This window comes from Triturus cristatus, chromosome 4_1 (assembly GCF_964204655.1).
Source record: "Triturus cristatus chromosome 4_1, aTriCri1.1, whole genome shotgun sequence".
NCBI lineage: Eukaryota > Metazoa > Chordata > Amphibia > Caudata > Salamandridae > Triturus > Triturus cristatus.
In genome coordinates, this window is record NC_140585.1 from 567,437,858 (window position 1) to 567,465,175 (window position 27,318).

The window sequence follows — 27,318 nt, forward strand, 5'->3', positions numbered from 1 at the left end:
CACAAATCATTGGTGTCATTCGTATAGACTATTATGCTCTCTTACAGAGACCCAAACATTGTAATCAACAATCTGTCTAAGATTTCTAACATTCCAAGTGTCCCTAATGTTCCTTTGAATAAGAATGTTCTCTTGAGATCATGAGCTTTGATGCCACTGAATTGTTTCACTCAGTTTCCTTCTATTTTCTGCGGGAGATCTTGTAATCTGGGTGATTCTGCAGTCCTTAGTCTTAAATAAAATGACACACCATGATTCAAGAGGTGCATTCTAACATGGCCTACAAATAAATGTAATCATTCAACCACTTATGTCTAATGGCAAGGCTGTAGTCCTGGTAAGTCTCACCACTCCTGATTCCTCCAATCTGGTTTGATAGAATGACACTAGCTCAGGAAGAGGAAGAAGAAAGGTATAATCTTTCAGGATTTCTTCACCAAGCTTGATCAGTATTCAGATGATTTAACTGATAGCCACAGGTAAGGGAAAACACATATTTTAAAGAAAATGTTTAAGATGTCTAAGGAGTATCAGTCTTTAGGATACATACATTAAAAACTATTAGAATGGTTTGAAATGTCAGTACAATATGTAGTATCTAAACCCAAAATGACATTCTGAAACTCAAACTCTGCCTACAAGTTATCCCAAAAATGACAAGGAAAGCCTAGAGGACTGCTGTTTTTCTCTACCTAAACCATGTAGAACTCTCTTCCTCAGACGATTAGAAAAGAACAAGGCAACTGCCAATTCAAAGGCTAAGCATGCACTTGTTTAACACAGCCTTCAGAATCCTTCAGAATCTTTGGTCTCAGCTCAGGAAAAACGTTGGGCGTCATTCGGGTTTCTTTTACCTTGGTTCTTTTATGCCATGAAAAGGATGCATTCTGTGTGAATGTGTAGGAAATGTGGATCAGATCATTAAAGGTAACTGCCCAATTTCAATATGCAGGTAGTCAAGCAATTAATATGAGACCTATAGCTAACATTGAAAAATGAAGATCAGAAACTCGGATAACTATCTTGTAGTGGAATACAGTAAACACATCAAACTCACTGATATAAATGTTCCGATTGTGATTCTCCTTTTAAATCATTATGAAGTATGTTTCTATACAAGTATATTAAATGTGTGAAACAAATTTTCAATCCATTTACATATTGCTTTAATACTGCCATTTCTCTATTGTGAGAACTTTTGCCAAGATACACAAAGGATTTTTGAATAGGGCTATTTGTGACCACAAAAATGTTTTTTTTTAATATACAAACACCAAACTGAGTTGCTACAGAATAGCAATGTGGGTTTGTGATTTGGTATTATGAATGGATGTGTTTAGGGCGTTCCTTCCAAAAACCAAATTGCTATGGTATGTATTAATGTTTTGTGACCAAATTCAAAATTGCTTGTAACCCATTCACAAATGGGAAGGGGTCCATGTGGGACTCTTTCTCCTTTGAGAATGATAAAAAAAGGAAAGAAATTGAGAGCACACAGTCCCCCGGACCACTGCTTACTTTAAAAAAATGAAAGGTTAAAGTTAGACTTTTTTATGCATCCTGTTTTCCTGCAAGTAAAGCGAGCTGCATTTCAAGATTGCTTTACTGAAAAAAATAACAGAAATGGTGGTCTGCTGATGCTGCTATCATTCCTAATGAGTCGTAAACTGGAACCTATCTTCTTAAAATTCATGAGGTAGATCATTTTGTGACACACTAGTAATTGATAATTAAAAAATAAAGTTTTGATAATTAGAAATAGTAATTTCCTAATTAAAATTCAGAGAAAATTGCAATTTGGAAATCATTATTCCCAATATCAGTACATCTGGCCCTTGGTAGGCTAAATTTAATGGCCATTTCTCACCTAGATTCTACATTCAATATATCAGTGTTTGTGCAGTTGTTAACTAGGAAAAGGGAGGCAAAATGTAAAGGTCAAGGAACATTGGAGGCGGCCATTTGTGGGTATTGAAAAACAAGTTCCATATGCATGCCCTGTCAACACTAGTTAGTGCACTGCTGACAATGTAGGATCAACTGTGCTTCAATGATCGTGGAAGGTAAAGGAAACCTCATATTTCACTGGAGTAGAGGGAAGTGAGTTTCTCCAATTGGGCTAATGCTTTCTCATTCAAAAACGAAATTAAAAAAAACAGACAATGTTCAGGAGTAATCAAGGAGGAGGTTTAGTATGTATTTAAAGCGATAATTTACACCACTTTCGAAGCATGTACCAAGTGATTTTATGACTCCTTTAAAAGTGATACATTTGTAATTCATAGATTTCTTACTTTTTTCACAATATTGCTGACAATGTTTTCCTCTCTGTAATGCATGAAACCACCTTGCGTTTATGTCGTGAAAAAAAGATTTCCGATTTAGGGAGAAAGGCACAGCCAAGTCTTTTATCTTCACTGGAGTGCCCAGCTTCAGTTCATTGGAATGTCATGGATATTCTGAATACTATGGTTGGCTACAGTATTCCCTAGCTAGGCAGGCAGACCTATGCAACAGGCAAGACTGATGCAAGGTATTAATTGAGTAACTGGATGGCCCCATTTGGATAGTCCGGATTCATATTTGCAGAAAAAAACCTAATTTTTTTTTGTGCGTCAGGAATAATAGAAACCTGTCCCGTGGCTGCTGCAAAAAAAGTGGCCTCCAACAGATACCTAATATGTGAATAGAGGGTTCTGTTGCTGCAGTGTTTTAGCTTCAAACTTCCCAGTACAAAGGTGTTCCTAAACAAATTCACTCCCACCTTTACAATTCTTTAGCATCAGTAAGTTTAGCTTTTCACAGGTCAATTTCTAAGACTTTCTACCAGCCACATGAACATAGAAAACAATCAAAGTAGTCACTCAAAATATTTTAAAATAGTTTCTGCAGATTTGTCAGTGTCAAAGTTATTAAAAATGCTCCACCATTTGTCCCCCATACCCACCTGTCCCTACAATATTTACACCTCATATGTATACCCTACATGTGCGAAGATCTCAGCAGAGAAAAGCTAAGAGAGGCAGAGGTGAGCTCTATTGGCATTGGTTTGCAAATTGCATTTTGTAGTGCATGAGTAGTACCACTGTAGTATAATTTATATACTATTAAATTCAGTTGTTTGAATTGGGCCCATTCTCACTTGCTACTTATGTGGTTTATTGCATGCAAAAGTCTTCAAGCAATACATGAATTCTAATAAATGGCATAATCCTGATGGCTAAGGTTGGAAGTCTACTTTGGTGTGTTTCTTAATTGGCTTGTCATAAGTTTCTGACTTTTAAGGGTTTCACAAAGAATACAAGGCAATCTACTTGCTACCGGCAATCTTTTCCATCCATAGAGTTAAAGGAGCACATTATGTCACTAAATATATTTGTGCAGATTTGCTGTCAGATTGATAAAATGCAAATGGAAATCACACCACTGCAAGTAGACATGCTGGCCATAAAGATATAGGCCTTCCTTCATTAGTGGTTGATTTGTTTTAATTTTGCGAGGCTAGGAATATTAAAAAAAAATATTTCTCATGCTTGCACACCTTTAGCCCTCCCCGGCCTTATGACTTAGTTTCCAACTGTAAAACTACATTGGTGGAAATCTGCCATTCTTCTAACACTGATTCTGTAATTCCGCACATGTATATCTACTGTTTTCATGTTTTACATTTACTGAGGTGGTGTTTGACAAAGCAGCAAAAGATCAGCCTACTGCAAGAAAGCCAAAGCTACGGATATATCTTCAAAGAATGCCACAGAAAATTGCTGCAGGCTCAATGGCCTGGGACTGTCCACATTCTGTTTATTTGTAGACAATGAGCTTTACTTTATTTATGTCATAAACATTAACAGTTCAAGTTCTGTTTGTGTTTTTTAATCAATGAAAGGGACTTGTTTAAGTACCCTTGAATGGAAAGCATAATTGTCCTCAGAGAAGACGGGCGTAATACATGCAGGTACTGCACAACATTCCCAGGAAATCATCATAGGAGGCACTGCCAATTCAACACACATGAACTGTTTATTGATCTGTGCAATAATCATTAATATCCATTTAAGGACCTCCAGGGAGCATACATTCAGACATTCACAGCTCTCAGTGTGGCATTTCCTTCATTTTGTAAAAATATAAAAAAGGCACAACCCATGTCCTGTAAAATAAACAAGTGAACGTTGTCGCCTACTTCTAGATTATCTCACAAGTGTAATATCAGTTAAGTATTCAACCATATCGTTTAATGGCACCACCTAAACTAGATCTAAAATATTTAAAATATTAGGATTGAACACCATTGCAGTGCATAGCAAACGTCTGTTTGAAGAAATAAGGAGGTTCCTGTGGCATCTCAGATTTAAGCTAAGGAGTCTATCAATGAAAAAATAGATTTTTCAATTCCCAATCGATTTCTTCTAGACAAAATATGAGCATGTTCCATTGTGAAAATCTACGCTATTCTTAATGGTGTAAAAGTTGGAAGCTAAGTCAACAGAATAAGGCCATCTGTATTGCTGTAAGCCAATACTCATCTTGGAAGTGTGTACTCCAGCATTGGTCCAAGGATCCCAGCACTCTTCATGATCTTGGCACTGTACAGGAGGCACACACAATGCTCTCTCTATAAACCACAATAGCTGTTTATTTATGTGTAATCCACTCTGTAAATGTCATTTTCAGCCCTTGTCTGTAAAATGTTTTCACAGGATCGCATCACCTGGATTCTTGATTCACCTCCTGGAAATCTGCTTCATTTCCTGGAAGCCCACAATGTCTTCTGGAATCCTGCTTGATCCATTACTTATCTATTTCAATCCAGGTTGTGTGACAGTCAGTATGCCTGGATATTCTGCCTTCATTGGGCCTCTTATCTTTATCCTCCATTCAGAGATCTTTCAAGGTGACATCTGTTTTTTTCTCATGATATTTCTAAGTGTTAAGTTTCAAAGTGGCTACAAGAATGGGTTGGCCTTACGCAAGGCAGCTTCAATGAGAGAAGAAGGTGCAAATGTAGCATTTAGCTATTTACAGATTATGATGCCACATTTCCTAAAGCCAAGTAATGCCATGGATCCCTCACAAGACCTGGCAACAAGCTTTCAACACTAAGTACAAGAATTGCAACAACTACCAAGTCAGAATGTGAAACTAAAACAGATGTTGAAAGCTCATGATTGTTCCTAGGCTAATTCAACTGCTACTGATTATTCTGGTCACAGCATTAAACATAATGAGTTTCTAGATGCTCTATTAGCTTACTTAACCACCATCTTAGACAGTTTGCTTCTGATTGTTCTGAGGCAGAGTACTTAATAGGCAATTTGTCTGCAGCAGTGTTTGCTTGGGCCATACCTTCAGTAGGTGCAATGCGTCTCTGTTTTAATAATTACTTAACTTTCTTGTGCCCCTTTTCTCAAAAGAAAGTCTGGAAGGCCAAATAAAGTATTGCCTGCTGAGGAAGCCTGCTGTGATGTCCAGTAGGGCAGTTTCTTTGACTAACAGTTGAGACCACCTGCACTAAAATGACCCCAAGAAGAATCTTTTCCGACTGGGAACTTATCAGACACATAAAAGAAGAAAGATAGGCAGCGCTTACAACATAACACACCTGGTCATGCCTGTCCTGTATGATCTGTTAAGAGTCTTCGAAATGCCAATGCCATTGTAAGAGAAAGAGAAGGTGGTCTGTAGCATCTTTATGTTGGATCATCCTTGAGAGAGTCCAGATCACATATGTTTCTTCTATAAATCTACTTATGTGTTGCAAACAGTTTGGTCTTATATTATCCATCTCTCCTAGATAGCAGTGCTTCTTGGGTGTATATGCATGGTGGGTCCAAAAACTTATTGTATCACCCAACTCTTGAAAACTCCTGAACATGTTTAGCATCTGGCATAGTTAAAGGAAAAACAGATTCATTGTTGGATCTTTTGATGATCATCAAGAAGCTCTCTCTTCAGCTTGATTTCCTCACCTAACTAAGTTGTTATATTTGGATTTCCATTTTCAAGATGGAGGGGACTGAGATGTGGGCTTCACCTTTCCTCCTCCACCTGCAGGTTTGGGTTGGCAAAGCTGGGTACACCTCCTTCCCCAGGAAGAGCTGGGTCCATGAAAGGGATAGCTTCAAAGGCTTGCCACCGTTGGAAGCTACCCCTGCCTTTTGCAGCCACCAGCACTTGGCTCCCACCGGTTCTGTCCCCCAATTTGGGTTGGAGAATCAGTGGGAAATCAAAGCTAGGAAGAGAGGTGTGCCCACCTTTGCCAACCCCACCACTCAGGTGTGGGAGGCGGGGTGAAGCACAAATGAGTCCCCTCCATCTTGAAGATGAGGGGACTCAGCTAATTAGGAAGAGACTCATGTCTCCTCCCACTGGAGGGTGGCATAACAGGGGATGTACCCACCTCAAGGAAGGGACCCATTGGTCCCGACCTGCACACTCCTTTAGCGCTCCTACGTTTTGTATTTAGAGGCAACCCTGAGCCTTGCTTCCTCAGATTTGAGGCAGAAAGAAGAAGGACCAAAGAGCCGTGCTGACCCAGGAAGAAGAAAAGGACACCAACTGCCTGGGCCCCAGCCCTACCGGCCTGTCCCATATAAGATCTGCCTACAGCAAGAACCCCTGTGAGCCCAGAATACAGACTCTGTCTCCTGTGAGCACCGGATTTCCTCGACCCCAAGACTCTGGATTCCGGTGGCTCTGTGATTCTGCACCACTCTGCACCCAACACCCACGGCCTCAGTTTGAGTGGCCCAACACCCCAAGGTCTCCCCAGTGATCCTGACCTGGGATCTAGTGATCCCCGATGTCCTTTAAGACTCATTACGATGCCTGCAGCTGCAACCTGAAGGGTTCCCCCTTCTGGAGCTGGTAAGAAATACCCGACACCAGAAGACACCCCTGCACCCAATGCCCCACGGCCTTGGGTGACCCTACCAATAGTGTCCAGGCATCCCCCAAGATCCCAGCTTACCTCCCTAGCCAGTGGCCACCTTCAGAAAGTCTCCCTGCCCTAACCTGCAGCATCTTTCTGAAACAGAAGGTCCCCAACGTCCATTTTGCGCCCAGAACCCGGTGGTGGTGCAGCTCCTGTGCTGGTCATTGGCCCTTAAAGAGCTGACCTTATGTCCAGGAGCTTGGCTGCCACAACCGAGTGATCTGCTCATCAGCAGTTCATAAACTAAGGCCCCCTTAGCCCCATTGGCTAACTTTGGGCCCTGGCACACTGCATCCGGCAGCCCCAGTGCCGGCGGTGGTACAACTTGAGTGCCCATCTAGTCCTTTGAGAACCTTGGTCCTAACTCCAAGCTCACCCTTGTGAGTCGAGTACTTAGCTCCAAAACCGATAACAATTTCATCAATTGGAACCCATGTAATAAGATTTATGGGCTAAAATTGTTCTAAGTGTGGAACTGTTAATGTATGGAGAAAAGTGAACTCAATTGCAAAGTATAAAAAGTCATCCTTACCTTGTATGTAGAGAACCTAGAGTGGGGTATCTAGGCATACCACCACCAGTACTCAAAGTAATCCAAAGCAACTAAAACGTAATCTGAAAGTAATTACTGTAGGATACAAACTGTATTTAAAAGTGATAAAACCTGTAACAATTGGAATTTCACGCACAACTACATTACCTTGAACAGTCTCACATTTTGAAAGTATATATCACTCACCTGTGCCAAGTCCTGCTTGGCTCTAAACTTAAACAGAAGTTTATCTTTTTTTTATACTTTCCTAATTGGTCTGGATTCTGTCTCTGAGTGTGTGCATCAGTCCTTGATTGAGTGAATACAATAGATGTTTAACACACCCTACGCATAAGCCTAATTCAAGCCCACACCACCAGAAAGAGAGCTGTTAGTACTTTCCTAATTTGGCCTCTGCTATACCTCTGGGGACCCACTGGACTCTGCACACTATACCTCATTTTGGTATAGTATATACAGAGCCAGCTTCCTACAGCAGTGTTTTTCATAGAGAAATGATTGGGCATCTTTTAAAAATATTTGCAAGAAGGTTATTTAACTCCTACTTTAGCAAATCTAACGTTGATTCTTTTACATTATCATGAATATTATAATGTTCTGAAACAAAGCACTGCAATCACTCCAACCCCTCATAGGGAATGGATTGCACTATGCCTAATGAACGTTTGCCGCGTATGCTTTTTGAAACAATGTATCCCTCAGAAAGGTTTAAAAAACACTAAAAGGCTGCCTAATGGCTAGAGAGTTTATCCACTTCTCCTGACTGGACTTCTACGTATTTTGTTCCGAAGAAAACTTAGGACCTTTATCATAGCCTAGACACTGAGGCTAAAACAAGGTTATGATTAAAAATAGGCATCCATTACAATTCTTTAAATATATAGTGGAATGTGTACAAGGCGCAACTATCTTTAGCACATCTATGCTGCGCTTATCGAATGTTGAGACTCAAAAAAAGTGAGAAATGGAATACAGTTTTTTACATGTCATTTGGCTAATTCAATACTGGGTGATACCTTTCAAATTGTGCAATGCTCCAGGATTTTTCAAAGATTAATGAATCACATCTTTTCTCATATCCTAAACCATTACACCATTATATATTTATACGATATACTCTTTTTTTTCTGGAGTCCTAAAGATCCTAAACATCGTGTAACTTCTGTTATTTCCATGCTACAGCAAAATTAATTTGCATAATCTGCTTTAAATTAATTACCCCAAAGGTTTGGGAAAATTACATGTAATTACGTGAAATACACGTCATTTTGTGCTATATTTTAGCACAAAATGTGCCTCGCAGAAATTTTTGGCATGTATGAACATGCATTTAACAAAACACCACAAATAACTGCCGCTCAAGTTCTGTTGTTTCCATATGTTCATGGTAAATTTGAACCCCTTTGTTGCTGAGGACATAATGGTTATGACCTCAGTAGCGTTTCTGCCTTGCCGAGGGCATAACCTTCACATCCTGGCACCGCCCCACGGGGGAAGCTTTGGTGCTCCCCCAATGTGGCACCCACCCACATGACTCCAATGGGGTTGGCAGCGGAAGCACTTCTGCTGCCACCCGACCACCCCGGTGATCTGATGATGTTGGCATGCTCATCAAGTGCAGCCGGGAATGCACTGGAGGCCATTTGCTTCCAGTGCGCCAGGGGAGCAAATGTTTATGTTAGTCCTTCTCCCAGCGGTGGGGGGTTTCAAGGAGTACAGATGCACGGGAAAAGGACTTTCCCTCCTACGTCTGTACAGAGTGAATTCCTGCTCCACGATCGCTGGTGGGGCCGCGATCGTGGAGCGACCCCACTGAGGATGGCAGCGGAAGCACTTCTGCTGCCACCCCGACCCCCCCGGTGATCTGATGACGTTGGAGTGCACAACAAGTCCAGCCGGGAACGCGCTGGAAGCCATTTGCTTCCAGCATGTCAGGGGAGAGGACGTTTATGTAAGTCCTTCTCCCTGGGGGGCTTTCAGGAGTACAGATGCACGGGAAAAGGACTTTCTCTCTGTGTCTGTACAGAGTGGATTTCTGCTGCACGATCGTGGGTGGAGCTGCGATTGTGGAGTAGGAATCCACATCACTAGACACAAGGGATATTTTGGGGGGGGAAATTTAGTGGTGCGGCCCCTTAGGCACAGTCGCTCCTAAGGGGATTAACACATCTGTGTTTCGGCCCCCCTTGGGGCTGATTCTGCCATATTTTAGTCGATCTGCCTCCCCTACTAGACACCTGGGATTTTTTTATTACATTTTAAGGGAGTGACCCCTTGGCCAATGGTCGCTGCCCTGTTTGGAGGTTTATTTTCCTGTGCTTAGCCACCCCCCCCCCCCCGCCCACCCGAGGTTAGATCTCTCATTTTTTTGGCCAATCTGCCCTCCGGGCCAGTATGAGGCTATATTATGGCATGTTCAAGTCATATGGGCGAAGTCTGCCATAGGCGCCCGGCATTTTGGACAGTTGCAGTTGCCTGGACTGCAACGGCGGTTGTGGTCTAGTTGATGAAGTTTGGCAGGGGAATCATACGCACCATGAAGAAACTTGAAGTGTACTACTTTGTGTTGGTGATTCAAGGATATTAATTTTGTTTGTGCGCAGCAACTGTACCATTTATGATCTGGAAAGGGATACCCTAGGTCTTGCTCACATGCAGCACATATGTTTGCATTACATGTGGGGGTTATCGCTAAGCTAGCGTGGTATAGTTTAGAGATGAAGTGGTCTCTGTTTGAGCCAGTGAAAAGCAGAGGCAGTGGTGGAAACTCCTCTGGTTCTAATGGGTAGGTTGGCATCTAAGCTCGATCGCCCCTTGTAGCTGTCTCAGGACAAAGTGATCTATCAGGGGGATATTTTGGAAATGTGTGTCTTCAGTACGTGAGAGATGTGTCCCTCTGGGAAGAGGTCCCCAAATGTTTTTAAGGAGTGCCTTGCTAAGGTGCGTTGGACTAATGCTTCCTGTGTAAGGGCTACTCAGGGGTTGGCTGCTAGTGGGATTGCCAGAGAGTATTGCAATTGTCCACCCAACATATGCAACAGTTTCACCCATGCCTAGCTAAAAGTAGATACAGTCTGTATATCTTGTGGGTCTTGGCATATGCTATAAGTACATCCGGGTGGTACCAGTGTCTCAAGAAGCTGCATTGGGCTACCAAGTAGTATAAATGCAAGTTAGGAACTCCGAATCCTCCACGCTCATATCGAAGGGTCAGCATGGCCCAGCCTGTGCGTGGCTGCTTGCCACTCATACCAGTCTTGAAAGAATAGAACAAAGCGTGGCAAAGAATGCATTTGTTAAAGCTATGGGGATATTCCGTTAGAGATATAAAAACTGGGGCAAGACTACCATTTTGATGATGGTGATGCGACCCACCATCGATAGGGGGAGTCTGATCCATCGCTCTACTCCTTCTGCCAGCTATCCATTGCCAGGCCCTAGCTAATCCGCAGTATTTGCTCTTTTTCTGTGTTTATGTGTATTCCCAAATATTTCGTGGAGGTGTTGCTCCACACCAGTGGAAACTCACTCACCACAGGTTGCATTGCAACTGTCAGGGGGAACAGTTCGGACTTGCCCCAGTTGAAATGTAGGCCTGATAGGGACCCATAGCGCATTCTCTCTCTGAGTATTTGTGTCAGGTTATCATTTGGGTGTCTTATATAAAGGATAATGTTGTCTGCATACGCTGTGACTAATAATGGGCCAGGCTTGAATTTCAATCCTCTGTGTATATGTTTCATTTGTAATTGTCGCATAGTGGGTCTAGTGCCATAATGATTAACAAACCAGCAATGGGCACCCTTGTCTGGTTGCTCGCGATAAAGGAAATGTTTGTGTGATTTTGCCATTTAGTTGGATTCAAGCTTTGGGTTGTGTGTATAATATACGAATGCTGGAGGAGAAGCCAAGGGGAACCCCATTTTTTGCAATGTGGCATGCAGAAAGTCCCATTGCAGCGAATCGAATCCCATTATGGCATCCAATAGCACTGCCACCACATGCACCGAGGGATAAATTCTGTGTATCACCGCAAAGAGGGAGCATAGGTTCAGAGCCGTAGACTGGGCAGGGGAGACTATATGTTCCAGATGAAGCAAGAGGTGAGTAGCTAGCATTTTTGCTAAGATTTTATTATTGGAATTCAGCCGTGATAAGGGCCAGTGCAATCCGCAGAGCACTGGGTCTATCCTGGGTTTAAGAAATTGGATAATCACTGCTTCACAGAGGGTAGGTGGGAGCTCACCCTGTTCCATAGCTTTCCTATACACTTCCAGGAGGTGGGGTGCCAGGAGCTGTTTGTATGTTTTATAAAAGGTACCTTTGTTACCATCTAGCCCAGGCGCTTTGGAGCCATCAATGGTGTCGATGGCCTGTTAAATCTCTTCTACTGTGAAGGGTTCAGGTAAGAATTGTTGGTGAGCCTTAGGGAGCCATACCATTGCAATCTCCTCCAGATAGTGTGTCCAGCATTGGGTATCCAGGGATACCTTGGTGGTGTACAAATCAGTGTAGTATGCAAGTACTGAGCATTGGATACCTGCGGTATCAGTGATAGGTGTACTGTCTTGTCGTCTAATAGTGGGAATGTATGATTACCCATGGGGGGGTTGTAGTAATTTGGCCAAAGTTCACCCGAGTCTTTTACCCTCCCATATCACCTAGCTGCTGCATATTTCCCCAGGTAACAAATTTCCTCTCATCGGCCTCTCAGAAATGATCGAGCAGAGTCGAATGCTTGCGAAGATAGTTCAGAAGAAGACTTTCGAGCTGTTCACAATCCAGCTCTGTTAGTTTGTTTTCAATGCAGGCCAGGGTGTTGCGAAGGTCTTGCAGTATCCCTGCGGTACATATCCCCCTGGCATAAGCCTTAAATGTTTCCCATAGTGTCCCCCATGAGTACACTATGCCCTTATTAATTTCAAAATATTCCACTATAGCGACACAAAGTTCCGAGTGTAACACCTCTTCTTGTAGAGGCATTCTTGGGAATCTCCATAATCTCTCAAATCACTCTGCAGGGATTATAGGGGAGTGATCCTATAGTGTACGCAGAAGGTGTGATATAGAGGATACCCATGGAAGCAGGGCAGGGGTTATTATTTTTTTGATAATCAATTTTATTAGATTTTAAAGAGAACAATAAATTCATTGGCAGTAAATCAGACACATTATTCAAGCACATTGCAATCACTGAGGAATGACAAGGACTCATAAAACCTTCATGGGATGGGTATACCACCAGCTTATAAACAATTATATACGAGAAGGACACAAAATCCTCAGACCCGCAATAAGTTGAACCATTTGCCCCAGATTTTGCCAAAGAGTTCAGGGCATCCCCGGGCTTTGAAAAGAGGCACCTCCTGGGTGCCGCACCAATCTACTCCCTTTCTCCATCTCCGTACTATAGGGGATTTAGCTTGAGACCAGAGTGCCGCAATGTCTCGTTTTGCCACCACCAATGCCGTTCCCAAGAAGCGCTTATCAACCTGGGATCCATCAAGGCCGTTGAACACCCCCAGGAGCAGGGGCAGCATTCATGGGGTACCTCCCACCCAAGGGCCTGCGTGAGCTCAAGCCCTACCCCTGCCCAAAATGGCGCAAGGGCGGGACATTGCCACACCATGTGGTAAAAATCAGCTGAAGCCTGCTGGCAGCGCGTGCAGGACGGAGAGGGACGCAGGCAGGCGCTGTACCGGCACGCGGGGGTGAGGTATGCCGCATGGAGATAATAGAGTTGGACTAGACACAGCTTGGAGGAGGTCGTCAGCGTTTTGGGGGCCATAAGGGCGTCCCTCCAATCCGCGTCCTCCAGGGGACCCACCCACCCCTGCCAGCGAGCGCGAAGTGGATCTAGGACCATGGGGCCGTTGTTCACGAGGGAGCGGTAGATCCATGACACCCCCCCTCTACCCAGGTTCCCCATCATCACTTGGGCCTCCAGGGGGCTGAATTCCGGGAAGGACACGGGGAAAGGAACGTGGACCTGAAGGGAGAGCCTCAATTGTAGATACTTGTAGAATTGTGAGGAGTGGAGGGAGTAACAGTGCTGAAGGTCTGCAAAGGATCTGACATGGTCCCTCAATCAAACATCTCCTAATAGCGAAATCCCTATGAGGTCCCACCTGCGAAAGTCCTGGAGAGAGGAGACCTCCGCCAGCCACGTCCCATTCCACAGAGGTGTTTGCCTGGTAAGTTTCCAGTCCCATTTTACATATCTTAGCACAGCACGCCAGGCCACAAGCACCGCCCTGGTGACGGGGAAGAGCCTGCGGCACCGGGCTCCCATACAGATAGGCTTGGAGCAGCAAAAAATCTAGCTTCCTAAGTACCACTCTGTACGCTGGGTCGGACCAGCTGCCCATGAACCAATCGTGGATCACGATGAGCCGTGTTGCCAGGTAATAAAGTTGAAGATTAGTTACCCCCATTCCCCCGTCATAGGGGGGTATGCAGCAGCTCGCCAGGGACATTCGCGGCCTCTTTCCTCCCCACAGAAAGCGGGTAAGGACCCCGTCCTGTTCCCGGAACCAACTCCCTGGGAGATGTATAGGAAGCGGGGGAGGACCATCATTTTGAAGAGGGCACTTCTGCCAAAGGGGGTTGAGAGGGAGAGATTGCCAGTTCTTGAGGTCCGCCTTTGCCCTAGTAACAAGAGGGGTGATGTTCAAGGCCCACTCAAGCTCCGGATGTAGAGCAATCCACACTCCCAGGTACTTAAAGGATTGCCTACGCAGGGGGATGGATGTTTGCCAATCGAAGCACACCCGTGAGGGGTGCAGGGGGACCAGCGTGGATGTCGCCGAGTTGAGCCTGAGGCCGGAAGTCTGCTCAAAGGCCAAGAGAGCATCCAGACATCTCGGGCCAGAGCACTTGGGATCTGCCAGAAAGAGGAGAACGTCATCCGCGTATAAGGTTATTTTGTAAATCTGGGTCAGATCCCAGGCCCAACTCTGGATGAGGGGATTTTGGCGGATGAGGCAAGCCAGGGGCTCCATCGCTAGGGCAAATAGAAGCGGAGAGAGCGGGCAGCCCTGGCACGTGCCCCTCTGGATAGGGAAGGGTTCAGAGAACACGCCGTTGATAAGGACCCTAGCCCTAGGAGAGGAGTATAGGACCCGGATGAGGCATCGAAACGCGGGACCGAGACCCATCCTTTCCAACACGTCCCCAAGGTAACCCAAGTCCACCGTATCAAAGGCTTTCTCGAAGTCTAAGAAGAGCAGGGCCAGATACGGGGTGAGGTGGTGACGGTGTGCCAGAGCGAGATGGAGGCAGCGTATGCAATGCTGAGTACCCCGGGCAGGCATAAAGTTGCATTGGTCAGGGTGGACCAACGTTCGCAAGGGGGGTGAAGTCTCTGGGCTGCCACTGAGGCAAAATGTTTGTTCTCCGTATTATTGAGGGAGATAGGGCGGTAATCCGCGCAGGCAAGGGAGGGCGGTCGTGTCTTCGGAAGGACTACGATAGTGGCCACGTTCGTCTCGGGCGGGAAAGACCCCGCCTCCATTACATGGTTGAACAACTCCACCAAGTGCGGAACCAGTGTGTCCCGATAGGTCGCATAGTACTCTTGGGGGTAACTGTGAGGCCCGGGCATTTTGCCGGAGCGCAACAGTGAAATGGCCCTATGAACCTCCTCGGCAGTGATGGGGCGGTCGAGAGTTTCGGAATCCGTCTGAGAAAGGCAGGGCAACTGGGTCCTGGTGTCGGCCAGTAGGGCCCCCATGGAAGACCAAGGGGTTCTGGCTGCGTAAAGTATCTCATAGTAGCCTGCGAATGTCCGAGCGATGGCCTGGGAGGTGACGTGATGAGCCCCTCCTTCACCCCGGATCTCGGGAATGATGCGGTTGGCCTTGGGATAGGACACCAGGTTATGCAACAGTTTGCCATTTTTATGCCAACCATACATGCGTGCGACCGAGGAGCACCAGATCGTTTTGGCGGATTCCAGTGAGATCTGACAGATCTCCCCTCGGATCAATGTGAGCTGTTGAATGGAGTCGGCATCATCATGGTCAGCTTGGGCGCCCTCCAGCCGCACTGCCTGGTTCTCCAGCTGTGCAAGCCTGGAGGATTGCTCTTTACGCTTCGTGTGGACCAGACCCCTACCCACCCCTCGCATCACAGCCTTGCCAGCCTCCCAAAAGGTCCCCGTGAGGAGACTGAGCCCACATTGGTGGAGAAGTAATTTTTCAATTTTCAATTCCTGCCCGAGGGATTCAACAAAGTTTGCATCCTGCAGAAACCAGGCGTTCATCCGCCAAACCATGCAGGTGCCATTAAGGGGGTTTCCGAGACAGAGGGAGACGGGGGAATGATCGGAGATACCCCTGGGTAGGATCATGGCCCCGGACATCAATTGACAGTCTGTGGCAGGTAACAGGAGCAGGTCAATACGAGAGTGCGTGCGGTAGGCTGCGGAAGTGTGTTTGTACTGTCCCTTACGTGGATTCCACACACTCCAGGCGTCACATAGGCCCAGGGCGGAGGACCAGTCAGATAGTCGCTATGCAGAAGACAAACGGGAAACCGATGGGGCGCCCGTCGTGTCACGCGAGGGATGCAGGACCGCATTAAAGTCGCCCCCAACAACCGTCAGAGCCTGGGGAAGGGAGGCAAAAACCTGCGTTAATTGGTGAAGGGTAGAGGCTAGGTTGGCGGGAGGAATGTAGGTACACAGAAGATTGAGGGGCTGCCCCTCGATCATGCCCGTCAGGGCCACGTACCGGCCATGCAAATCTGTTACAGCCTGTGTCAGGGTGAAGGGAAGCCCTTTCCGGAGCAGTATGGCCACTCCCCGGGAACCCCGCATGAAACCCGAATGTCAAACCCTATCAAACCCATATCGAGCGAGGAAGTTACATCGAGAGCCCAGGAGGTATGTTTCCTGTAGGAGCAGGATGTCTGGGGCATGTCGCTGAGTGCTGCGAAGAACCGCTTTACGTTTGATCTGGTCCAGTAAACCGTTCACGTTCCAGGAGAGGATGTGTAGGGCCCTATGTAGAGTTGACGCCATCCTGTTGGGTAGTGTGCGGAAGGGGGGACCGCTGCTCAGTCAATCCCGGGACCCAAGGGAGACAATGAACCGTGCCTGAGGCCTCTGTGCAAAGGGTGCGCGGGTTGGTGAGTATCATGTTGTCGTTGAAGGCATTTGTGCGTGTGTGTCTACCAATGAAAACCAAGAACAGCGGCCCGTGGGCAGCTAAAAACAACAAACATTCGGAAGACCACGGTCTTCCCCCCTCCCACTCACCCCAACTCCCCCCACCCTACACTTCTGAAAAGGAAGCATCTGTCGCCCTGAAGGAAAACAAGTCAAAACAACAACCTTGCAATCAGACTAGGTGCTAAACTAGAACGGTTAGCAAGCAGGAACATGGCGGAGATGGACCCCCCTCCTTTGGTACGGATGAGACTCAACATCGGCTGCCATTACACATAGTACTACTTACATTAGGAACTGCAAGTGAGTCCAGGGAGTGAAGGAGGAAGTGAGTCATAGATCATAGGAGAGCCCCGAGGTCAGGGCACTTCCCCCCTCAGTCCAAAACAATTGGTACTGATATGCGTCGATAATAGCCAGCGGGTCCAGAAACTGATTCAGAGAATTGATCACAACACCGACAGCAAACCTAAGGCCGTGTGGCCTCTGCCTTAGGGAGTGAAAGAGCGATTCCGCACAAGAGTTTGAGAGCTGACTCAGGAAGTGTTCGATGCCAGTCTCTTTCAAGCAACTTTTTCGTCACCGGATCTGTGGAGCGCCGGGCTAGTAGACAGGTCGGAGTCGGACACAGCCTGACGTAAGGCCTCTGTGGGGCCCGGTTTACAGCTCAAGTCTAACAGCGGGGCAGGCGGGCCAGGGGAACTGGAGCCCCGGGTCGAGGCCTGAGAGCGAGAGTGCCCAGATGACACCCCTGGCGATGGGGACGCCCCCCCTGACTGTCATTTTTCTTACGGGACCTGGTCCGGCGTCTCTGAGGCTTAGGCGCAGTCGGGAGCAGCTGTGAAGGGACCCGATGCACTGGGGAGGAGGGCGACCAAGCCATAAGGGGCCACTCCTCCGTGAGCCAGGTCCATGCCGCCTGAGGTGTATCCAAGGAGATTGTTTGATTTTGGAAGAGGACCTTGAGCCGGGCCGGGAAGAGAAGGCCATAACGGAGACCCATATTCCGGAGTTTCTGTTTTACCTCATCGTAGGTTCGCCTCTGAGCCTGCACCTCCCTGGTGTAGTCCGGGAACACCATGATTCTGGCATTCTGAAACTGCAACGGGCCCTTTGCCCTGGCCGCTCCAAGGATAGCGTCTCTGTCCCGGAAGTTAAGGACCCTCAGGAGAAGTTAAGGACCTCAGGGTTATGGGACGGGCAGGAGCTCTGGGGGGAGGCTTGGGAGCCAAGGAGCGGGGAGCCCGCTCGACGGCGAACCAGGGCGAGAGGGAGTCCTTAGGCATCCAGGAGCGCACCTAGGTTTCCACAAATGTGTCAACACGACCTTGTTCCACTCCTTCGGGAAAACCCACAAGGCGCAGGTTGTTGCGCCGCAACCTATTTTCGGCATCCTCAGCCCTGCGGTGGAGCTCCGAGGTCTGGGTCTGAAGACGCGCCACCTTTGTCTTAAGTTGTCCGATGTCTTCCTCCGCTGACGAGATACGGGCTTCCGCCTCCGTGACTCGGGCTGTCGCGTTGCGCAAATCCTGACGAATGAAAGCCATTTCGACCCTTACTTCTCTGATCTTATTCTCGACTGATGCCTGCGATGCGCCTATCGCTTGCAGGATGGTGGTGAGGTCGCCCCGAGGGCACCCGACCTGCTGGGCGCCCCGCCGCCAGGGTCCCTGTCCGATGTGGTAAATTGTTCCATTTTCGTTTGGGTTTGAGGGGCCGGAGCCTGCAGGTTGCGGCTTTTACCCATGACCACCAGCGCCGGTTCCTATCTACACAGGCCGGGAGAGCAAACGGCCCACGGAGGAGGAGGTGGGAACCGTCAACACCCAGACCGTCGTCTTGTGAAATTCCAACAAGAGTAATTAGTCTGACTTTGTGCATAATCGCATCGGGGTGGCAATGCCTCGCCAGGCTCCCCTCTGTGTGCCGGATCAGTAGAGGTAACGTAGTTCACTACATCCTGAGTCAATGTCTATGTCTGCCAGTATTGCCACAGTTCCTATGTCGCACTGGCAGGGATTGGCCATTTTGATCTTCCCGAATTTCACAGCCATGCTTCAGGAGTACTGGTGCAAATACACTGGAGTTAAAGCCACAGTTTGAGGATTGGGACTACGTTATGGCATGATATGTCCAGCACATCTGAGAGTAGAGGTGATCGGCAAACCTCAAATGTTTGACAGCCCAGTGGTGGTACAGACCTTCTTCCAGCAGTAAGCAGTGGGCTATCCCGATGAGGGTCACCTGGGGGATCGCCGGCAGATGCGTGCTTCGGGGTCAGTGCCGATCTGTGTCCCACTGGCTGACCCACGGAACTTCTTCTTCTCAGAGCCTCACAGATTGCACACCTTTGGCAGGCCTCTCCAGCTGTGCTATGATTAGGCCCAGAGAAGCTCACCAGCAGGACACAGTCTCTACCTTTGCATGTCTCAGTTACTAATCCTTCATTCCACCCTCCAGTAATGGAGTGCTGATGTACTGTTGTCACCCCTCAAATGCTGTTACATGTATATGTTAATTGATACTACTCTATGGTTAAGCGGCATGGTGTCTTTTGAATTCCTAGTTTATTTGGGTTGTGCTTGGCAGCTTGTCACCAGGTATAGGAGGAATGGAAAGTCTCTGGGGTGTTTTGAATTATTGGTTGACTGTTTTGTTTCTTTGCCATGTCACTCGCACAATGGGTTCTTTCATTTATTCTCATATAATTGATGTCACCACAAATTAATGTACGTCCATTTCCAGACATCACTTTCATGACAAGGAACACACGGGGATTAAACAACGCACACAAGGGCTAACAAGTAGCACAATATCTACAGCAACACTCCGTAGGCGTTGCTTTCCTGCAGGAATGCATTTAGCTCCTGGCAGTACACCTACTTTTGCAAATACCTGGAGCCGACATCATTTTGTTTTCAAACTATAGCGTCTATGTTAGGTGGGTATCCATCCTAGTACATAAGCGATTACCTTTTCAACCCTACACCATACATACAGACCGGCTGCCACCTGCCGGTGGCGGAATACTTACTAGGACATTGTATTATGTTAGCCAATGTTTATGCCCCTAACATTGATAGCCCGCAATTTTACCAAAAGATCTTGGTGCTAATTGACTAGCTCGAGTTAGACCATATTTACATAGGTAGGGACCTGAATATCCTGTTAGATTTAGCATTACGTAACACTGCGCAAACACCAGTGGGAAAATCCCAATCCCGACAGGTGCTGTGAGATATCTGTGACAAATACACCCTAATGGATGCCTGGCATCAACAGCGTTCTGTCGGACGTGCATACACATTTCATTCTACACAACAAAATACGTAGACACGGCAGGACTATTGTCTACTATCGACCACAACTCTAACCTGGATACAAAATGTTGATCTCCTCCCATGAACATTATCAGACCACTCCCCTGTAATATTGAAAAATGCATATCCCCCGAGCAAGTGGCATTGAAAGGCAGTGGCGGTTCCCTAACATGGCACTTAATGATGAACTCTTTCGCACTGAATTCTGATCCACTATCATTGAGCATTTTGCTCTTAATGAGGGTATGGTTGCTTTGCTGGCTATCCTCTGGGAGGCGTTTAAATGCACACACGGGGATCTGTATCTTCAAGCTTGCAGGAGTGCTGCGGGATCACCAAGATAGATACAGACTTGGTGGCATTAGACCAAGCAGAAGCCTCACAGCATTCTGCTGATTACATACAATATCAAACTGCCCTGCTAGCCAACTTTAGGGAGGTGGCAGAAAGAGAGGCCGAGTACCATGGGAAATATACTAGAGCCCTGAGATACAGGGAAGGGGAGAGATCGGGTCGCACATTTGCCCGATTAATGCAGCCCTCCAGAGGATAATCAATATACTTGGACTCCATCACCCCGATGGATCTCACGTCTCAGACAAAATAGAAATCCAAACAGAGATACCTAATTACTATATTTAACTACACACCTTGGAACTCTATGAGACCGTCCATGACTTACCCTCCTATCTGGAAGAAGTGGTTTTGGTTTGGCTTAGCACAGGCCAGCCCAGCCCAGCAACAGTTCTTTGGTGGGCCATTTCCTACAGAAGCGTGTGGGAGAGAGTAATGTTACCTCCTAACATTACACTCTCCCATTGGCACCCCACCGCAATAACATTTCTCATGCACACACTGCTGATTTTACTGGGATTACCGCACATTAGATACAGAAGATGGACGCTCTCCCCAGCACTATTAATTGTACTGTTTTATACTGCCTTATGTTATACTGATCTTCACTATTCTTCTTATATGACCAATGTATTTTCTGATGTCTGTGACTTGAATTAAGAATCAGTATTTCTTTACTCCTTACCTGAGGGGCAGTGATGCGAGTGTATGGCACTGTGGAAAACTAATAAATAAAGATTTTTTTTTAAAATGATGTGTTTACATACCATTATATCACATGAGACTTTCTAAAAATACATATTTTATAGTGTGGTGTTCACATACATTTGTTATATACATATGTTTCTTCTAAACTCACAAACGCTATTTAGTTAACAGTGGAAAATGCCAAACATACTGTTCTGTAATTGGATATTTTGGGGCATATTATCAAGACAGGCGATAAAATTATCGCCGCTTTAGCGGCAAAAAAACTGCCGCTAAAACGGCGATAATGGGCTTGATAATATGCTCTATGGAATTCCAATTGAAGCCCATGTTAGATGTGAAGGACACCTAACCTGACCTTCAATTGGAATTCCATAGAGCATATTATCAAGCCCATTATCGCCGTTTTAGCGGCAGTTTTCTGCCGCTAAAGCGTCGATAATTTTATCGCCTGTCTTGATAATATGCCCCTTTGTTTCTACCGAAACTGGTGATTTTCATATACTTTATTTTTCTTTGAGTACCATTTACACCTTGAACATTGAGATATGAGTTTAGAAGTGTTGACAGGTGTGGAAATGCCCTGTCAAATATGTGTGCATATCCACAAAGTTACAACTGTGCCGTATTCACATGGAGCTACACCACGACAAACTGGGTGTCACACCTACAAAACAATCTGCTTAAAAAGGCAGTGCATCGAGACTTTTCACTTCATTACATGAAAATAAACGGTTATACGTCTTTTGAAAACTTGATTTTGGACTTTGGTTGCATGCCACTTTTTCAGGAAATGTTTTGTGATTTTGGACCCTTGATGTGGTTTCTCATTTCTACTGTAGGATCAGTTTCATAGGGGCGCATTCTGCACGATTCTCATCTGTAATTCTGTCACACGGTCTGAGGTAATCTCTTGACAGATTTATACCTGTTGTATATCTCCAGAACTTGCCTTTCCCATTACACCCGTGTGCGTAAGTGGCATACTACAGCTAAAGATATTCCTGGGAATATTGCCAGGTGTAATCAATGTCCTTCAGACCTCGCTTGAGTTGGAAAATAAGGTGGAACAATGCTGTCAAATGTCAAAACTCAAGGATTTCAAAAGTACTGATTCAGCTCAGAAAACCCAGGACATCTGTGTTTCTAACAAATCTACTGGATCTCGGTATCCGATATGGTGGAAAGATTTTGATTTATGTGCACACCCAAAGTGTTTTGGGTTCTTCTCAACATGATTTTTTAAATAAAAATATACAGCATATAATTCAACCAGTACCAACCGCAATATTTGCTTCTGTTTCCATATACAGCTGTAAAACGGTTTACTATACTAAACCATATTTTAGAGCTAAGCAGAAACAAGTGATGCCCCGACCATGGTCAGATGAACAGGCCCCATTTTGACACCTTTAATTCAAGGGCGACTGTCATGTAGGCTGAGCCAAGAAAGGTGGTGGCGCGTCACATTATGTAGATGTTTTCAGTGAAAACAAGTGTCTGATTGATAGTAGGTACACAACGGAGAGCTGTGAGGTTAAAAAGAAGCAGCAAATGACAATCTTCGCACCTTCAGATTAGGTTGGGGTTTGTTGCCACGTGGTCCTTTCCCATTGGCTGCTGTGCCCAGTGTACTCTTTCTGCAATGTGTTAGGAGGGCCCTCAAATTAAAAGTTTGTCATTTCCAGCGTGCATCCACCAATAGAGGTGCAGCATATATTAGCGGACCACAACAACTTCTATTTTTTAATTGCTTCATCTCGTTGCATTGCATAAAAAACATAAGTCACAGAAGACAGTGGCTGAGACACTCTTTAAATGTCGCGACTTTTTTTACTTTGGTCATCTCTTATGATACCTAATGTGGTGCTCACTTTTCCTTACACATGGCCCTGTAGTGCAACGTGCAGTTTTATGGATATACATACCTAAAATAAAACGAACACACTTATGTTTTAAAGCTGGACTCGGACCAATACATGAATATCGATGGTGTCTGAAAAGACTGCATTTACCTGGATAATACCGGGCTAGGCCCGTGGCACTTCCAAAAACCTGCCAAAGTAACGAGGGGTCTTCATCCCTGTTCTTTTGGAAGACATCGTCTAGAGCCCCCGTCCATTTCAGTTCATTGAGGACGATAGTTGCTGGAAGAGATCAAGCAACAGTATAAACCAATACAGTTCATAAATGTATAGAATCACTCATTCACTTGCTAATACTTTGGATACACGTGTTTGCCTTCATTCGAGCTTATTTTACACCTTGCAATATTATAGCTCCTGTGTTGGCCAAGACATCTTATTTTGCAAAAAAAGAAATCCCTAAAAAATACATGTACATACACAGTTACTCGGTCTTTCAGTCGCCCCCTTCATACGCTGGTCTACGGGAGTGTCGTTTATATTTCGCTCCCACCCACTGCAGCATACAGCGTGTATCACAGGGTCAGCCTGCTTAAGCAATTCGCTCAAGTCACTGTTAGGGGTGGCATTTTGCTGTGCATAATGAGTATGCCTGCCATAAAAGAATCCCCATTCAGGTGTAGGGACTGGAGGTGGGTGAGATGAGTAAACATTTTTCCTTTTAATAGCACTTTTCAAATTTATTTTTTATTTTTATGTTCTCCTATTAGGACGGCTCACATCTCCCAATCCTCGTGTTATGGCCCTTGCTGCCAGTTGAAGTGGGTTGCATCCACACACACATTGCTAAGCAGCCACCATCTTAGAAATGCACTTTGTAATCCATTCTATGCTGAAAAGCTTGGCGTATGCATGCACAGGTTGCCAACTTTTAAGGCTTTTTTCTTTTTGCTAAATCTTACTGCAAAAAGCATTCTAAGACAGGGGCGCATGTACACAAATGCATACAGATGCATGTGCTGCCATTTTGTAATGGTTTAAAGGTTTTTGTAAAACTTTGTAGAAGTGTTAGAAGATGGTGACCTGCATGTTTGCATTGACAAGCTCTCATATGTGATCATCTTTACATATATTTTCAATACATTTTTACAAAAACATTGTCAAACACCTTTGGTGTGCAAAAACAACCCAGATCTATTTGCCTTGACAATGCTTGTTTAAGTTGGGAAAGTTCTGTATACTTTAATTATTTTAGTATCCTGTCATGTAAATCCTACTTTTTTCTTCTGTATTTGGGGTCAAGAGAGCATTGACATGGCGCCACCTTTGTGACTTCCCAGATTTTTCTACTTTAGCCATCTCTGGAACATCTACCTCTTATAAATTATTTAAAAAGCAGGTGAACATTTAACAAGGACACAATTCTCCTGTTTGCCACCAGGAGTCCCCTTAAGAACAGAAGTTCTGTTATTAACAACTCCTATTGTTCAAACAGATTAAAATCAATACGTTCTAATTATACTATACTCTGATTAACTCCGAAGGAAGTGACATACTGTCAGGAGTGTCCTCGGTTGAGTGAAGATTAAATGTTCACAAGAACGCACTGGATATTGAAGGACAACGTCAATAGCACAAATGAAAAAGCAAACTAAGGGCCACTGTTGCACACCTCCTCGAAAGATACACACTGAGAAAGGCAACTTGCTGATTTATCTAAAAGTGGTCACAGCTCCTCACGAAGGCCAGATTACCACGGAAAGTGTGTTTTAGTGGATACAAAAGTGCAGTCTGTTTAAGCAAAAGAAAAAAATGTGTAGTAGAAAACAGGCGATAAAATGAGTGGAAGATGAAACTGGAAAGAAGAAATATTGACAAACACATTAGAATTGTAAAACTCAACAGGGATTTTGCTTTCCAAAACACTGCTCATTAGAGCAAGTTTACAAGATAGTCATGTTTATGGATGCGATCATTTACAGAAAGATCAGTTCTGTGCACATTAATATTCATAAGCTAGGTCACTTCAACAATGAACCAGAAATACGAGGAAATTAGTATTTTACAGCAGCAGTTAAAGGCGTGTATTTGCATTGTATATTTTCATATTCAGAAAGATCATTTACAATAACTGACATCTATATTAGACACAGTTAAGAAATAGGAAACCAACACCCAGAAAAAATAATTATATATTTTCATGAGCAAAAAGTAAATGCTATTTAATTTAAAGAATAAAATGGCTTCTCTGTAATCATTCAATGTAATTTAGATTCCTAAAACGTTAAGCTCAATCAATTATACATTCAAACTTCATGCAACATTTAGTGTGACTGCCACTCGGCAATACATAGTTAAAAAATCATGAACAGCATTAAGCAACAAAAGCAAGATCGCAGGGTAACAACAACAAAGCTACAGTGGAATAGCCTGGGAGCCATGGGTCTGCAGGCAGGGACAATTAGGGACAATTGTCCCGGATTTGTAGCAAGAAACAACCAAAGGTGTAGTGAAGTGGCCCCCGCACTCTCCCAGATCCTGGTGACAGTGCACCTGCTGCACTATTTATACCTATGCCCACACCAAAGTGGTGACAACATTGCGATTGTTGTTAAAACTACAGTCGTGAAGACGAGAAAACACATGCTTGGAAATCGATTTGTTGTGTGATGCGGGCAGATGTCCAGAGCGGGAAGTACAGGCCAGCTCCTGTTTCGCATGAGAAGCACCAGAAAAAGTCAATTTTCATAATCCGGAGTCGGCCTGTTTCTTGAAGACTGGGAGGCAGCCAGTTGTGAAGGGAACCCTATTCTGCAAAGTGTGACAATGTTTTGGTGTTGAAGAAATTATATTTATCCTTAGTCAAGAATTACAAGACTGCACTTTTATTTAAACTTATTTTGAGATAAATATCACTTTTCACACTTTCTTTTGACATTCTTTCTGGAGAGAAGCTTTGCCAATTCCATGGGAATAGATGAAGACTGACCTAGAAATATACCCAAAGTATATTCTACTTAGATTATATTTTTCAACAGCGATTCATGCTTATTTTAAATTTTTAAAGAAACAAATAATTATCTTTTGTCACTTTTTTGATGAATTGTCCACATTGCTCAACCTGTCAGGGCAAGGTCTTCTTAAATGTGTACCCTAGAAAATGTGCAGGTAATTCCAGATTCTGTGCCTTCAATTCTATACCTTTCACCACATGGTATTAAATGAACCACGGAGGTGGAGGCTGAGTTTCACATTGGATCGATTTCGGATGCGGATGATGGATGCATTTGCTGGTCTGAACACTCAGGTTTCGCCCATTTATTTTTCTTTTATCTCCACATTGCCCCCCCCTATTTAGAATGTTTGAATTTTAGATTTTTTTATTATTATTATTATTATTATTTAGCTCATAAAGCGCCTGGTTACTCCAACGGAGTGTCCCCGCACTAGAACACCATCAGAACCCCAACAACTGACCTAAGCTAGCACCCTTCCTATGCCTCTGACTGCCCGGCAGTCAAGTAGAGACACTACTTCCGTCCTCCATGCGGGTGACGGAAAAGCCAGGTTTTTAATTTGTTTTGGAACTGAGTCTCCGATACACACATCCGTAGATCCCCAGGCAGATCATTCCATGCCTTAGCCAGCAAGAAGCCAAAAGATCTCCCTCCCGCTCGAACCTTCCGCACCCTGAGCACAGTCACATTGGCTGTGCCCAACGATCTCAGGTTCCGAGGAGGTCGATATGCAGTGAGAAGGGGGAGCAAAAATCTCAGCCCCTTCTGATTTAGGATCCTATGGCCAAAGCATAGGGCCTTAAAAGTAACTCTGGCCTGTATAGGGAGCCAATGAAGTTTCATCAGAGCTTCCCCCACTGATGTCCGCCTGGGAATTTTCAGAATCAGCTGCGCTGCCGCATTCTGGACCTTCTGCAAGATGTTCAAATTTCTGGCGGTCACCCCTAGGTACAATATGTTACAATAGTCAAGGCGGGATGTAACAAGGGCCTGTACAATAGTTATTTTCACATCAAGTGGAAGTAGGTCCAGGATTTTTCGTAGCATTTTAAGAATGCCGAAGCAGGCTCCAGCCACAGCGGATATCTGCTCTAAAAAGGACAGGTTGTCATCGAACCATACTCCCAAATTCTCGACCTTAGCTTTCGGGACCGGAGTAAGTCCCAGTGCCTCCAGCCACCATAGCTGAGACAAAAGTGAGGGTTGTTTTCCAATTACCATCACCTCAGTATTCCCTGCATTCCGCTGAAGACAGCTGTGTTTCATCCAGTCCGCCAGTGCAACCAAGCAGACCTTAAAGTCAGATGCCATTCAGACTCCTTTTGCTCCAGAGTAACAATCAGCTGAGTGTCATTGGCGTATGACACCAGCTTTACCCCACACCTCAATACAATATCT

The 27,318-nt window shown here is 45.2% G+C and overlaps 1 protein-coding gene across 8 annotated transcripts in view; it reads right to left on the minus strand.

Annotated features, from left to right (window-relative positions):
* The window catches only part of CACNA2D1 (calcium voltage-gated channel auxiliary subunit alpha2delta 1), a 1,735,709-nt gene that overhangs the window by 595,655 nt on the left and 1,112,736 nt on the right, over window positions 1-27,318 (minus strand). For all 8 annotated transcript variants that reach the window (XM_085652892.1, XM_085652894.1, XM_085652893.1 and 5 more), the window contains exon 7: window positions 23,054-23,185. In XM_085652892.1, the coding sequence (XP_085509018.1) occupies window positions 23,054-23,185 (132 nt within the window). The remainder of the gene's footprint in view (window positions 1-23,053; window positions 23,186-27,318) is intronic.